Source organism: Carcharodon carcharias, chromosome 6 (assembly GCF_017639515.1).
Source record: "Carcharodon carcharias isolate sCarCar2 chromosome 6, sCarCar2.pri, whole genome shotgun sequence".
Classification (NCBI taxonomy): domain Eukaryota; kingdom Metazoa; phylum Chordata; class Chondrichthyes; order Lamniformes; family Lamnidae; genus Carcharodon; species Carcharodon carcharias.
Window position 1 is genome coordinate 72,161,803 of NC_054472.1, and position 13,406 is coordinate 72,175,208.

The 13,406-nt window shown below is 40.4% G+C and overlaps 1 protein-coding gene across 1 annotated transcript in view; it reads right to left on the minus strand.

Moving 5' to 3' along the window:
* The window catches only part of zbtb10 (zinc finger and BTB domain containing 10), a 116,360-nt gene that overhangs the window by 3,602 nt on the left and 99,352 nt on the right, over nt 1-13,406 (minus strand). Inside the window, exon 4 of the mRNA XM_041189375.1 lies at nt 1,375-1,550. Within this exon, the coding sequence (XP_041045309.1) occupies nt 1,375-1,550 (176 nt within the window). The remainder of the gene's footprint in view (nt 1-1,374; nt 1,551-13,406) is intronic.

The following is a 13,406-nucleotide window of genomic DNA, read 5'->3' on the forward strand; positions in this document are numbered from 1 at the left end:
CATTTGTAATTCTGATTGGGGCGTGTTTTAGTGATATGGCAGTATTGAAAATCTGATCAGAACAATTCAAACATGGATCAAGGAGATACGCAGGGAATTGGAAGGCAGCAAGTTCAAGGATTTCATGGAAAGGGGTCAGAGAGGGGCAGTAGTTTACAAGAACAGAGGGGGTAAGAGTAGCTTTTTTGAGGAGGGCATAAAGAGTGGTTATGAGCTCAGGGAGAGGCTTGGCCTGGTGCATAATGAGAAAGGGAAGCAGCAGATGCACTTGAGTAGTGGTCAATCTTACAGGCGAGACTTGCTGAGATAAAATTGAGATAGTGTGAAATGTATTTTTCATGCAATGTTGGGAAGAGACATCCAAATGTACAATTTTCATTCTTTTGCTCTTCACACACAATATGGAATCTCCTATTTCCTGTACTGAAAAGCTGTTCCTTTAAGAAGTTTATATCCTACTAGTCAACTACTGTCAGCCTTAGCACTCTCGCCTCTGGGTCGCCAACACTTCAGTATAGTATGGAAAAAATGCTGCGTGGTGAAAAGTGCTTTCTTTCAAAAGAGATGTTAAACCTAGGCCGACTCCCCCCTCAATTGAACTATTTGCAGAACAAGGAAGCTCTCCTGGTATCTTGGGTCAACATTTTAAAATTTCTTGTTGCGAGACCTTGCTGCAATTGGTCAGCAATCTTTAAATGCATGCTCACTCTTAATTAATCTAATGACTCAATAGGTAAATTCTTATGTAGCCTAGCATTACAGAATAAGACAGTTGTAAGTCTAGTGCCTGGTTCATGATAAGTTAGCAGATCTCAGTTGGTGGTGAGAATACAATTGTGTTAGTTATCTCTTTGATAATAGCTCCATATTAGAAATTGTGTGTGGGGTCATCTCTCCCTAGTGACTTACAAATGCATTTCCAAGCTTCCTATTGCCTAAACTTTGGTCCTCTCTTTGCATCAATACTTAAGCAATATTACTGAAAAAGATAATCCTCAACTGCTTTACTCCAATCCAGAACTCCTTGAACTCCTTTCCCCTCCACCCTCACTTCAAACGAGTACAAGGAGCTCATGTATTGCCTCCTGTTTTTACATTATGTTGAATAGCAATACAAAGGCTATTATAAATTAAATATTTTGGCCCCTCTCACCATTAAGTTGCTATATAAAGTACAATTAAAACATCCCTGAAATAAATGGCTCAGTTTCATTTGGTTCTTGCCTGAAGAAAGCAACATGCATTGATTCAAACAAAAACCTGTATCAAGACATTGTTGTATACCAAATAAATTTATGCCCAATTTGAAGCACGCAAGACTCTAAAATCTTCAGTCATAGAAGTACAATGTTTAAAAACAGCCATTATACCTACCAAGGAATGTCTCTTTACATGTTCTCTTCGTGTGAACAACTTTCCACAGATGTCACAAGCAAAAGACCGCACTCCAGTATGTATCAGCTGATGTCTTTTCAACGTGCGCCGATACTTGGCAATGTAATTACAATGCGGGCATTTGAATTTGTTTTGACTACCAATTGAAGCATCACCTAGCAGACATAAAATTCATATGTAAGTTTATTTACTACAATCTATTAAAAGTTTTGAACAACACTATTTTCAGTTATTGATGTAATGAGTCTCGAGTCATTGGAACTCTCTTCCTCAAAAGGTGGTGGAAGCAGAGTCTTTGAATATTTTTAAGGCAGAAGTCGACAGATTCTTGCGAAGCACAGGGGTGAAAGGTTATCAGGGGTAAGCAGGAATGTGGAGTTGAGGTTACAATCAGATCAGCCATGATCTTATTAAATTACAGAGCAGACTCGAGGGGCTGAGTGGCCTACTCCTGCTCATAATTCATATGATATCATAAGTTATATAGCCAACAATGAAAATACTTTCGACTTGATTAACTTTGCTGGTTATGTGCATCAAGTGTTTAAGGAAATGCACAACATAAAGTTCTTCGAATTCATGCATCTTTATAGGTCTGAACATCACTTTACACTTAGCATAAAAATATGCAACATATATACAATTCAGTTAATTGAAACAGACACCAGTAATTTTGTATATATAATGAACTTAGGGGGCCTAGTGCCTTCTATAGGTTTAAGCAGACTGCTTGTAAAGTCTACCTTGCATAAGAGAAGTAATGACCCTGAAACTGCTCTTGCCGTAGAATGAATTGGAAAAAAATAAACTTTAAACATATTGTAGATCGTAGCGCACAAGTCAACCTTTGAAGGCTCGAAAAACCTTCCAAAAATGAGGATTGACTTATACACAGTATAAAATGTGAACCGTCAGTGTTGATTTAGGTGGTTACCATCTTGAAACGTGGGAAAAAAACCCAGTGGCAATTCAATCAATGTGACACTTTTTATTTAACCAATTAATTCTGCAAGCATGTCTTTAACCACAATCAAAAAGTTTTAAAAAGTGTCAATTTCATTCTCTTCTGCATCCAACACAATGGATTCGTTGAATTGATATTGTCACTTTGTCCATGGCATCATCATAAGGATCACATTCTGGATCAGATGTGTTACTTTTGGTTTCAGAATCACCTCTCCACAACAAATCATTTCCCTCGCCATCCGCTGAATTGGATATTCTGCCTTTTAAGAATGATCTGATGATAGTTTGTGCATTAATGGCATCCCATGATTTGATGACGAAGCCACACAAAACATGAAGTAGGGCAGCGCACATATCTCCTCTCTGAAAGTTTTGTTCTCCATCAACCATCCAACCGATTCCATTTGGCGTGAACATGATCTTTGAATAACTCATTTAGGCACACATCTAAAGGTTGAATTAGACTTCTGCTCTCCTCACATAACTGCAATTTGGGTGTTATTTCTTTTTAAGCACCTCTTGATCTCATCGGTCATGTGGGATCTGAATATGTCCCACACTAATAAGCTGCATTCTTTACATAGGCCACTAAGATGCTTATTCCACATATCATCAATCCATGACTTCACTCACTCTTCATTCATCCAACCATTGTTACAGACATGCACAAAAATTCCTCCAGGGAGCTTGATGTCCAGCATGGTTTTATGTTTGAAAATTACCATGGGCATTAGTTTTGTTCCATCAGCCAAGCACCACTATGAATCTTATCTTCTCATATCCTGTGCTTTTCACTAGAACTATTTGAACCTTTCCAGTCCTCAGTTTGGCTGCAAGGCATATCGAAATTCAAGGGCGTTTCATCCATGTGGCCAACTTGATATAATGAGTTCTTGTGTTTTTGCCACCACGTGATCCTGAATTGCTTTTTGGCATTAGGGCCTTTTGTTGGTCTCTGAAGCATCTTGGTCTTCTGCAAGAGCACTAGACAGTTTTGCTTCATAAAGCAGCCACACCAAATAACTGCTGCTCGGAAATCTTGAATGGACTTGGAGTTTGATTTGGTCCACTTAAGTGCATTCATAAACATTGCATTCCTGATGACGATGTAACCATTCTGACAATTTGAGGACCCATTTGGGTAGATGCTTCTCAATATCAACAAGGTTGGTCCCTGTTCTCATTGCACAGTTTTAGGCATCTTCTTCAAGGTGGATTCCTTCTCCATTCTTGCACCAGTTTTTTTTTTAAACCAACACCAAATTCCATCACTGCAGCATAATTATTTGACGAGTTAGCAAATGTTGTGACCTTTAGCTTGAAACCAGCTTTGTACTTCATTCTTTTTTCAGGAGGGCCCATTTATGTTAATTTACCATGTGACGTCTGCGCATCTTCTCAGCAATACGGCCTGTATCACCTGCTGGATCCCATGCGCCAACATATAGGGTGAGAAAAACATGCATTTAAGAGGAAAAATTGAGACGGACTCCAAATGTGAGTATAGTATGTCTCAGTAGAAAAAGTGGGGCGGGGGTTGAATTCTATGTCAAGTGTAGGCCTAAACACAACTTTTAATACTGAATAGAATTAGGTTGTCTTTTATGCTGGGTGGATTTATATGCTGCAATCCACATGACTATTTTTGCATACCTTCCTTTTAAATTTTTACTTACAGCTTTTGGAAGCCAGTAGTAAAACATTCTGCTTTTGTAGAACTCATCTTTGAATTAGCTTTGAAGTGAATGCGATACATCATCTCCCATCAAAACAACTGGTCATAACTAAGACAAATGCTATTAGTAGTTCAACTGACTGATAGTTGAATCTATAAAATGGACTGGCTTGACAGATTTTGTGGGAGCTTGTGCTTTGGGAGAAGTTCTAAAGCATTTTAAACTAGCCAACTTTTGTGGGAACATTTTGCTCAGGCAATTCTTTTTAAGTTGTGTTGACCCAGGCCATTAGATCTCTACATGAGGAATCAAGATTTGATGATCTTGTTTCAACTTTCAGCAATGAGTCTAGACCTGCTTTGCATTTCCAAAAACATATTGCAACAGATCTTGCAGTAGTAAAGGTTAAATCAATTAATTCTGATGTGCAGTGCAATTTAACAGAATGATCACAGCATCTGGAACCAGTAGAGACTGCATTATGATTACAAGGAGAATTGCAGTCTGTTCACTTGCAGAAACATAAATGCTCAGGCAAGTTCCACCTGCAACAAATACACAATGCTCGTTCAAGTATAACATGTTTTTTTCCCATTAGTTTTATTTACTAGTAGAAATAAGAGAAGACAGGATAATTCCAACTCATGCATAAAATATCAATGCAAGAATTACTGTTTTCAATCAAAGCAAGTTATAATATAGAAATGAAGTCATTCACTGGTTGACCAATGGGATAAACATTTGGCTTTATAGCATTCCTCCTGTGCAAATCTACCCTCCCAATTAGTCAAGGCTACGTTTTCCACTGGATTCTGAATAACATTATTACTTCATCAATGAAAAACGTCATGCAACTGCACTTAATGGCCATTTCAGTATAACTAAATTGAGTCAGTAAGCTAATCTAATTTTTCAATTTAGATCCAGCTGTTCCGATTCCAAAAATGCAATATATTTTGCATCACATTTTGGAAGGTTATCTGAATACCTTGCCTTCTATAGCAGGCGTGGCCAAACCGTGGCTTGCGAGCTGCATGCAGCTCTTTGGCACTTACAAATACATACATGGAAAAATATTGTCTGAACATCATTTAATATCATAGTCAGGAACTGTCTCAGAGAGGGAGACAAAGGAGGGGGACAGGGGGAGGTCCCAAGGTGTGTCCCAAGGCAGGGACAAGAAACAAGGGACAGGAATAGATTCCAGTTGAGTTAAGAAAAGGAGAAATAGTCTCCAATCAAAGAAAGCACTGCAGGGAGCAGACTTTAAACGAGGTTTACTCGGGAGAAGACCTGAAGATCCAAGAAGGCAGCCAAATATAGGTGACTCCATGCTCCGGGCTACTGGGGCAAAAGTATGATACATTCAAATTAAAGGTAGGTCCACTTGACCCCTCAAGTCTGTTCTGCCATTTAATAAGATCATGGCTGATCTGATTGTACCCTCAACTCCACACTCCCACCTACCCCCTATAACCCTTCACTCCTTTAGAGCAGCCAAAGAGCTGAAACGGTGCTTGTAAGTTGGTGCTTGGGAATCCAGGCACATGAATCTCAGAAGGTGAGACTGAAATCCTATAAGGTGGGCCATTGTCGAAGCCATTCAAGTTGGAACATCTTTGAGAAAATTCCAAGACAGAATCTTCAGAAGTGAAGACTGAAAATCCTCATGAGGCACTCAGGATACAAATTGTATTTACAGGTCATAAACATAAGTTGCATTTAAATAGCTTTAGATTTAAGTGTTAACCCTGTGTAAACTTAATGAATGAAAATGACATTGTCAAACTGTAGGAAACAAAAGTATGAAGATAAAAACAGAAATTTTAAGCCAGAATGGGAGGAAGATCACCAAAACTTTTGTCTCGTATCCTCCTAAATCAGAATTTTGAAAAACAAGTTAACCGTGTTAAAATCATCCCCAAATAGCCAGCAGACAATACTTTCAACATTCAGTATGGAAGCTGACACAACAACCAAAGCTGATTTTGTTACATCATGGTATATTGCTCGGGCTAAACATCCATACTTTGTTGGAGAATTTAAGAAAAATATTGAAGTTATTGCAGTTTTAGAGCCAAAAAACACACAAATTCAGGGACTAATAACACAATTTCCAATTTCATGCAACAATAGGGAGAGGCATATCTCCCAGATTAGTGATGTTGCAAGCAAGATACTAAATGATCTGAAGAATTCACAAGCATTTAGTTTAGCTCTTGGTGAATCCACAGACATACAAGACGACCCACAACTGGCGATACTTGTTTGTTTTCCCTCAAATGTAATTGTGAAAGAAGAAATGTTGGAGTTAGTGGTGCTAAAAGAGACAACATGGTGTAGACATAAAAACGCACTTGGCAGAGCATGGACAAATGCCAATGTACCACTGAATAAACTCATCAGTGTTGCAATGGATGGAGTGTCTGCAATGGTGGGGAAAAATGCAGGCCTAATTCCACTCTTAAAGTGGTCTTAAATTTCCGGAGTTTCTCCCTATTTATTTCATCATTCATCGTTAACATCCAGCAGCCAGATACTTCAAGTACGACAACGTTATGAAAATAGTCTTCGAAATTGTCAATTTCACCGCTCAAATTGAAAAACTCACCGATAGTTCAAAAACGTTATTGACTAGCTGGATTTTGAAGACTAGCCTGAAGATGTCTCTTTCTACTGCACTGTGAGGTAGTTGTCAACCAGCAATGTTGTTTATAGGTTTGTGGAACTGTTGGAGCCTATCACTGCTTTACTTGAAGAAAATATCCTATCCACAGCTAGAAGATGAAGAATGGATACAGGATCTGACGTTTCTTACTGATATTAGGAAAAATCTACAAACTCTCAACTTGGCACTTCAGGGGAAGGATAAGATTAGTTCTGACCTTACTCGGAGTTTTCAGCTTCCAGAATAAAGTAAGGCTTTTGTAAAGAGACATACTGTCAAGAAACTTCAACCACTTTCCCATCTCAAAAGGAGGGTAAACACAGTCCCTGATATTGAAGTAAAAGATCACAAACACGAAGAATACAGAGATAAATTACAAGGACTGCTTGAGAAGTTAAGCCAGGTTTGATGACTTGCATAAGTTGAGATTCTGCTTCACCTTTCTTGTTAACCCATTTATGGTTGATGTGGTCAACAACGACTGTCCGATTCCCGAACCTCTGGTTACAAGAAACGTCTGTTGTAGAAATGGAACTGTCGAACTAGGGTCTAAAGATGATTGTAGATTGCGATTTATGCATCAAGTTCTGAAAGCAAGTGCCAGAAACAAAAATATCCTCAACTCAAGAAAACTAGTATGAGACTCATTTCAATTTTCAGCACAACATAGTGCTGTGAATCACTGTACTCTGTAATGATGGTTGTAAAGTTGAAACATTGTGCAGTCCTTACAAAGCAACACTTGACGGAGCTCCTTCTTACAGACTTGACAACACATCAGCTGGATTTTCAAAGAATTGCGCCCAGGATAGGGCCCCACGAGACCTCTATTAGCTGTAATCAGCCTGTGTAAAGTTTGTTCAGGCTTGCGACTCTTGAATATCTGAAGGCTATCGTATGCAGCTCTTTGGTTCAGTAAATTTGGCTATTTCTGTGCTATAGAATACTTCACTTCTTAAAAGATGCAACCTAAACTTAATCGTCACATGATAGACTGTTATGAATTAACTATCCAGATGCAATTTTCAAAACTTGAACACAAATCCAAAATTCTGATACCAGTATAAAGATGTTCCTTATAGTAATAAGCAGAGGCCTGCCAGACCTGCATCAGTATCACCTCTGGGGTTAACTATTATGGTCATATTTTCTTGTTGTTTTGAGGTATTATTTCTCTGTGCTTCCCAAAATATTTCCCAGTGACACCAGAGCAAGGTGGGGCGGCACCAAAATAAAACAGCAGGATAGTAACCATCACTATTTAATTATTAAAGAAATACCGACTTTAAACATATGAAAATCATGTACTTCAATTTAAACTATTTTATGAAAATGTTATCTTACAGGCCTAATGAGACACATAGGCATGCACGTTGCAACACAGTCTCTCAAAATCTGGCAGCGTGGTTGATAGAGCACATCTAATTGCCAATGCTTGATCAATAGAAATTTGATGCAGACCAGTGCACTTTGGAGACTGCCTGTGCGAAACTTGTTCATTTCTTCCTCCCAGCGAACTGCAAACAGGGAAAAAGAAAAACTGGGCCCATCCATCATGGGACCTTGGAGTCTGTCCCAGGACTTTTCCGACAGAGTCTCCACTCCACAACCACCAATACGGCCTCAGAACTCGCAACCCCAAAACCTTGTCCCAAGACCCCTGAGTGATAAGTACCTGAAAAGGAAGAAAGTTATCCAGTTTTCTTTTAAATGTTATCATCTTGAGTTGTGGCAGAATCCTCATTGCAAAGGACCTCATAAAGTGCAAAGATAAGCCCAGCAACTACAAGCTAGTCAGTTTAACTTCGGCTGTGGAGTAACTTCTAGAAACAATCATTAGGCACAAAATTAACAGTCACTTGGGAAAATGCAGGTTAATTAAGGAAAGCCAGCGTGATTTGTTACGGGCAACTGGTGTTTAATTAACTTGCAGGAATTTTTTGAAGAGATAACAAGAGTTGATGAATGTAATGCTGTTGATCTGGTGCACAGGCTTCCAAAAGGCATTTGATACAGTGCCATAAAGCAGATTTATGAGCTAAGTTACAGCTCATGGAGTAAAAGGGACAGTAACAACAAGGATACAAAATTAGCTAAGTGATAGGAAACAGGGAGTAACAGTGAATGGATGCTTTCCGACTGGAGGAAGGTTTGTTGTGGAATTCCCCAGGGGTGAGTGTTGGGATCCTTGCTTTTCCTGATACATATTAAATGGCCTAGACCTTGGCATCTCCCCTTGACATTCAATGGCATTACCATTGCTGAATCCCCACTAACAACATCCTGAGGGTTACCATTGATCAGAAACTGAAGTGGGTCAGCCATATAAATACAGTGGCTGCAAGAGCAGGTCAGAGGCTAGGAATCCTGCAATGAGTAACCCATCTCCTGATTCCCCAAAGCCTGTCCACCATCTACAAAGCACAAGTAGGTAGTGTGATGGAATACTCCCCACTTGCCTGGATGAGCACAGCTCTCTCAACACTCAAGAAGCTTGACACCATCCAGGACAAAGCAGCCCACCTGATTGGCACCCAATCCACAAACATTCACTCTCTCCACCACCGACACAGTAGCAGCAGTATACACCATCTACAAGATGCATTGTAGGAATTCACCAACGCTCCTTAGTCAGCACTTTCAAAACCCATGACCTCTACCATCTGGAAGGACAAAAGCTGCAGACAGATGGGAACACCACTTGGAAGTTCCCCTCCAAGTCACTCACCATCCTGACTTGAAAATATAGCACCTTTCTTTCACTGTCACTGGGTCAAAATCCTGGAACCCCCTCCCTAACAGCACTGGGGGTGTATCTACACCACATGGACTGCAGTGGTTCAAAAGGGCAGCTCACCATCACCTTCTCAAGGGCAACTAGGAATGGGCAATAAATGCTGGCCCAGCCAGCAAAGCCTACATCCCATAAAAGAATTTTTAAAAATTCAAAATTTGTGAATGAAATAAAACTTGGAGGCATTGTAAACTGTGAGGAGGATAGAGTAGAACTTCAAAAGGACATAGACAAGTTGGTGGAATGGGTGAACAAATGGCTAATGCAGTTCACTGCAGAGAAGTGATTCATTTCAGTAGGAAGAACACCATCCTCCTCCCAACATCTCTTCACCATCTGCCAGCTAGGTGGAACTACTCGCCCGCTTCCATTATCTTATTGTAGCCAGACAATCACCTGCAATGATTTCTCTTCTACTCTGCGCTGTTACCTTTGGCATCCTCAAAGGACTTATATCCTTGGTCCCCTCATATTTTTCATCTACATCCTGCCCCTCAGTGAATTTATCAGAAAACAGAGTGCTAGTTTCCATACAAATATTGACAGAATCCAGTTGTCTCTCCTTGACCATTCCATTGTCTCCAAATTGTCAGACAGTATGCCCGACATCCAGTACTAGATGAGCAGTTTTCTCCTCCAATTAAATGTTTTGGTCTCTGTCACAAACTCCATTTCCTGGCCACAAACTCCATCCCTCTCCCTGTCAAATGTCGAAGGCAGAACCAGATTGTTCACAATTTTATATTTGACCCTGAGATGACCTCCAGGCCACAAAACCACGTCATCACTAAGGCCACCTATTTCCACATTGCCCAATACCGCCTTGCCCCAAATCATCTGCTGCTGAAACACCCAACCGTTTCTTTGTTATCGCTAAACCGGACTATTCCACCAATTGGCCAGCCTCCCACATTCCATCCTCTGTAAACTTGGTTATCCAAAATTCTGCTGCCATGTCTTAGTTTATACAATGTCCCATCTGTCAATCAATCCCACGTTCGCTCATTTACACTGGCTCCCAGTTAAGCAAGGCCTTAATTTTAAAATTCTTATCCCTGTTTTCAAATCCCTCTATGTCTTCACCACTGTGATGGTTGGCAATCCAATTCAGTTCTGCCCTAACACTGCTTGCAGCTGTGAAGACTTACAAACATCATAGCCTTCCAAGTATTTGGTCCCAATCAGTACAGTTTAAAAAGGGGCTTTTGTCCCATTGTTTCTTTGTTCATTTTGGCTACGTGTACACGAGTCACCCTCATCTGTACAAAGCATGCCGAGAGTCCCACAGCAGCCCTAAAGAACAACCAGCCCTGTTCGCCCTCACCCAAAAAGTTATCAAAAAAACTCTTTCCAATCTACTATTCCTGGATTGAAATGTGAGGCTCTTGATGTCAAATGATCTCAAGTTTGCTAGAGAACTGAAAGGCTACCATCATTGATAGCTGGTGAAACCCTGAGACACTAGAGGAGAGCTCTTCCTTCGAGATATATTGAGCCTTCTTTTGGTATGGTAAAAGCCAACAGAATAACAATGAACAAAGGTGGCTTTGCAATTAAAAATTAACTGAAATCCATGTTCTGGTGCCCAGATGCAATATCAAAGTACGCCACCTTTAGAAAGGTCTATTGCTGGGGACTTCACTTAGATGAACACTTTCCTCCTCCATGGAAAGTAAGGTGCTGATAAATCCTTAAGAGTCATCAGGAAGCTACCAGCAGGGGAGCGACTCCAACCAGGAAACTTTAATGCTCAAGTTGGCTTAGATCATAAGATGGCCATATGCAAAGGATCTTTTGTTTGGCAAGTTTGCAGGTGCTTCAAAGCTACAGGGTGACCAAGGCTCAGGGTAAAAGGTGTTCACAAGCTTAACACTGATACTACAAGCTGGAAAGATATGGCAAACAGGCCACACTTCAAGGGTTGTGCAGCATCAGGGAGCTGAACAGAGGAAAGAGAAGACAGAAAAGATGAAAGTGCATCAGGATTAAGAGTTAACATTGTGCAGGCTTCACCATCTTGCCTAGTAATTTATGCCTGCACCATCTGTGGCAAAGATGAAGGCTCGCAAATTGGATTCTTAGCCAATTGCCATGTAGCAAAGTAACTGATTTGCATTGGTGCTTATGCCACTGTCTTTTGGGATAGATGGTTACTGCATATTGTGAGAGCAGGGGACCTAACATAACTGTTCAAAGGATCTCGACTTCCTGCAACTGTTCGATTTATTGCTAATTTCTGGGTTGTCAGTTTATTGCCTGCATTTTAGGAAAGCAAAAAAAATGGGAAAGTTTTACAGATGTTTTCAATATTAAGAGAACATGATTGGGATGATTTACACTCCACAGTCAAGGCAAAAATACACTACCTCCCTGAAGTTTACCCAACAAACTTAGAAGTACACAGGAGCATTGCCCACTGTAACAGTGTATTTTGCATGTTCATCTTGCATTATGCCCTCCAAAAATTCTTTCATGGGAAGTGGATGTCACTGGCAAGGCCAGCACTTGTTGCCCATCCCTAATTGCCATTGAACTGAGTGGCTTACTAGGCCGTTGCAGAGGACAGTTAAAAAGAGTCAACCACATTGCTGTGGATTTGGACATGTCAGCCAGACCAGGGAAAGACAGATTTTCCTTCCCTAAAGGACATCAGTGAAGCAGGTGGGTTTTTACAACAATTGATTATGTTTTCATAGTCACTATTACTGAGGCTAGCTTTTAAGAACTATTTATACTTCATTCCTGCTACCTTATTCTTTGTCTCGCTCCCCTTTGATTGTGTATCATCTTTTTCTCTGTGTACACCTCATGCAGATACTTCTCACTGTTTGCAGCTAACTTATCTTCACTCCTCAAGTCTTTCCTTCCATCTCCCTCTCCTAGACACATACGGTCAGAGCTGAAAGAAAGTGGGTATCCTCCAGCCATACTAGGGTATTGGCTGTAGGCCAGATGGTCTGGGTGAGCCAAATCTCATAGGTGATGGCAGCTGGAAATTAAAAATTAACTGAAATTAATGTTCTGGTGCCCAGATGCAATATCAAAGTATGCAACCTTTAGAAAGATCTATTGCTGGGGACTTCACTTACATGAACACTTTCCTCCTTGGAAGATAAGGTGCGGACACAGCAAGTCCTTAACAGTAATCAGGAATTCACCAAGGTTCCTTAGACTGCACCTTCCAAACCCATGACCACTATCATCTAGAAGGACAAGGGCAGCAGACAGATGGGAAAACCACCACCTGGAGGTTCCCCTCCAGGCCATTCACCATCCTGACTTGGAAATATATCGCTGTTCCTTCACCATCACTGGGTCAAAATCCTGGAACTCCATTCCTAACAGCATTGTGGGTGTACCTACACCACAAACTCTGCAGCGGTTCAAGAAGGCAGCTCACCACCACCTTCTCAAGGGCATCTAGCGATGGGCAATAAATGTTGGCCCAACCAGCGAAGCCCACAGCCCATGAATTAATCAAAGCTGGAAACTCAGCGGTCATGTCCTGGCAGCATTAAAATGTGGCTGCAAATGGCAAATGAGGTCAGTCTATGTAAAAAGTGCAACTTCCACTGCTAGGTTTCATTTATCAATAGCTTGTTTAAATTAGTTTTCTGTAGGAAAAACCCATATTCCTGCCACAGACTGTTTTGTAAATTAAATGAACTCTTATCATCATGCTAATGGTTAGTATTCTTCTTGGGAACGGAACTAATCTGCAGATTTTTAAGAATCCTCTGGAAGTTTATCTACATTAAAACTGGCTAATCCAACAAATTCCTGGGATATGAAGGCTGACACTCGAGCTCTAAAAGAGATAGCTACAGAGATAGTGTATGTGCTATGATTTTCCAAAATTCTTCATTCAAATACAGTCCCATCAGATTGAAAGTTGGCAAATGTAACA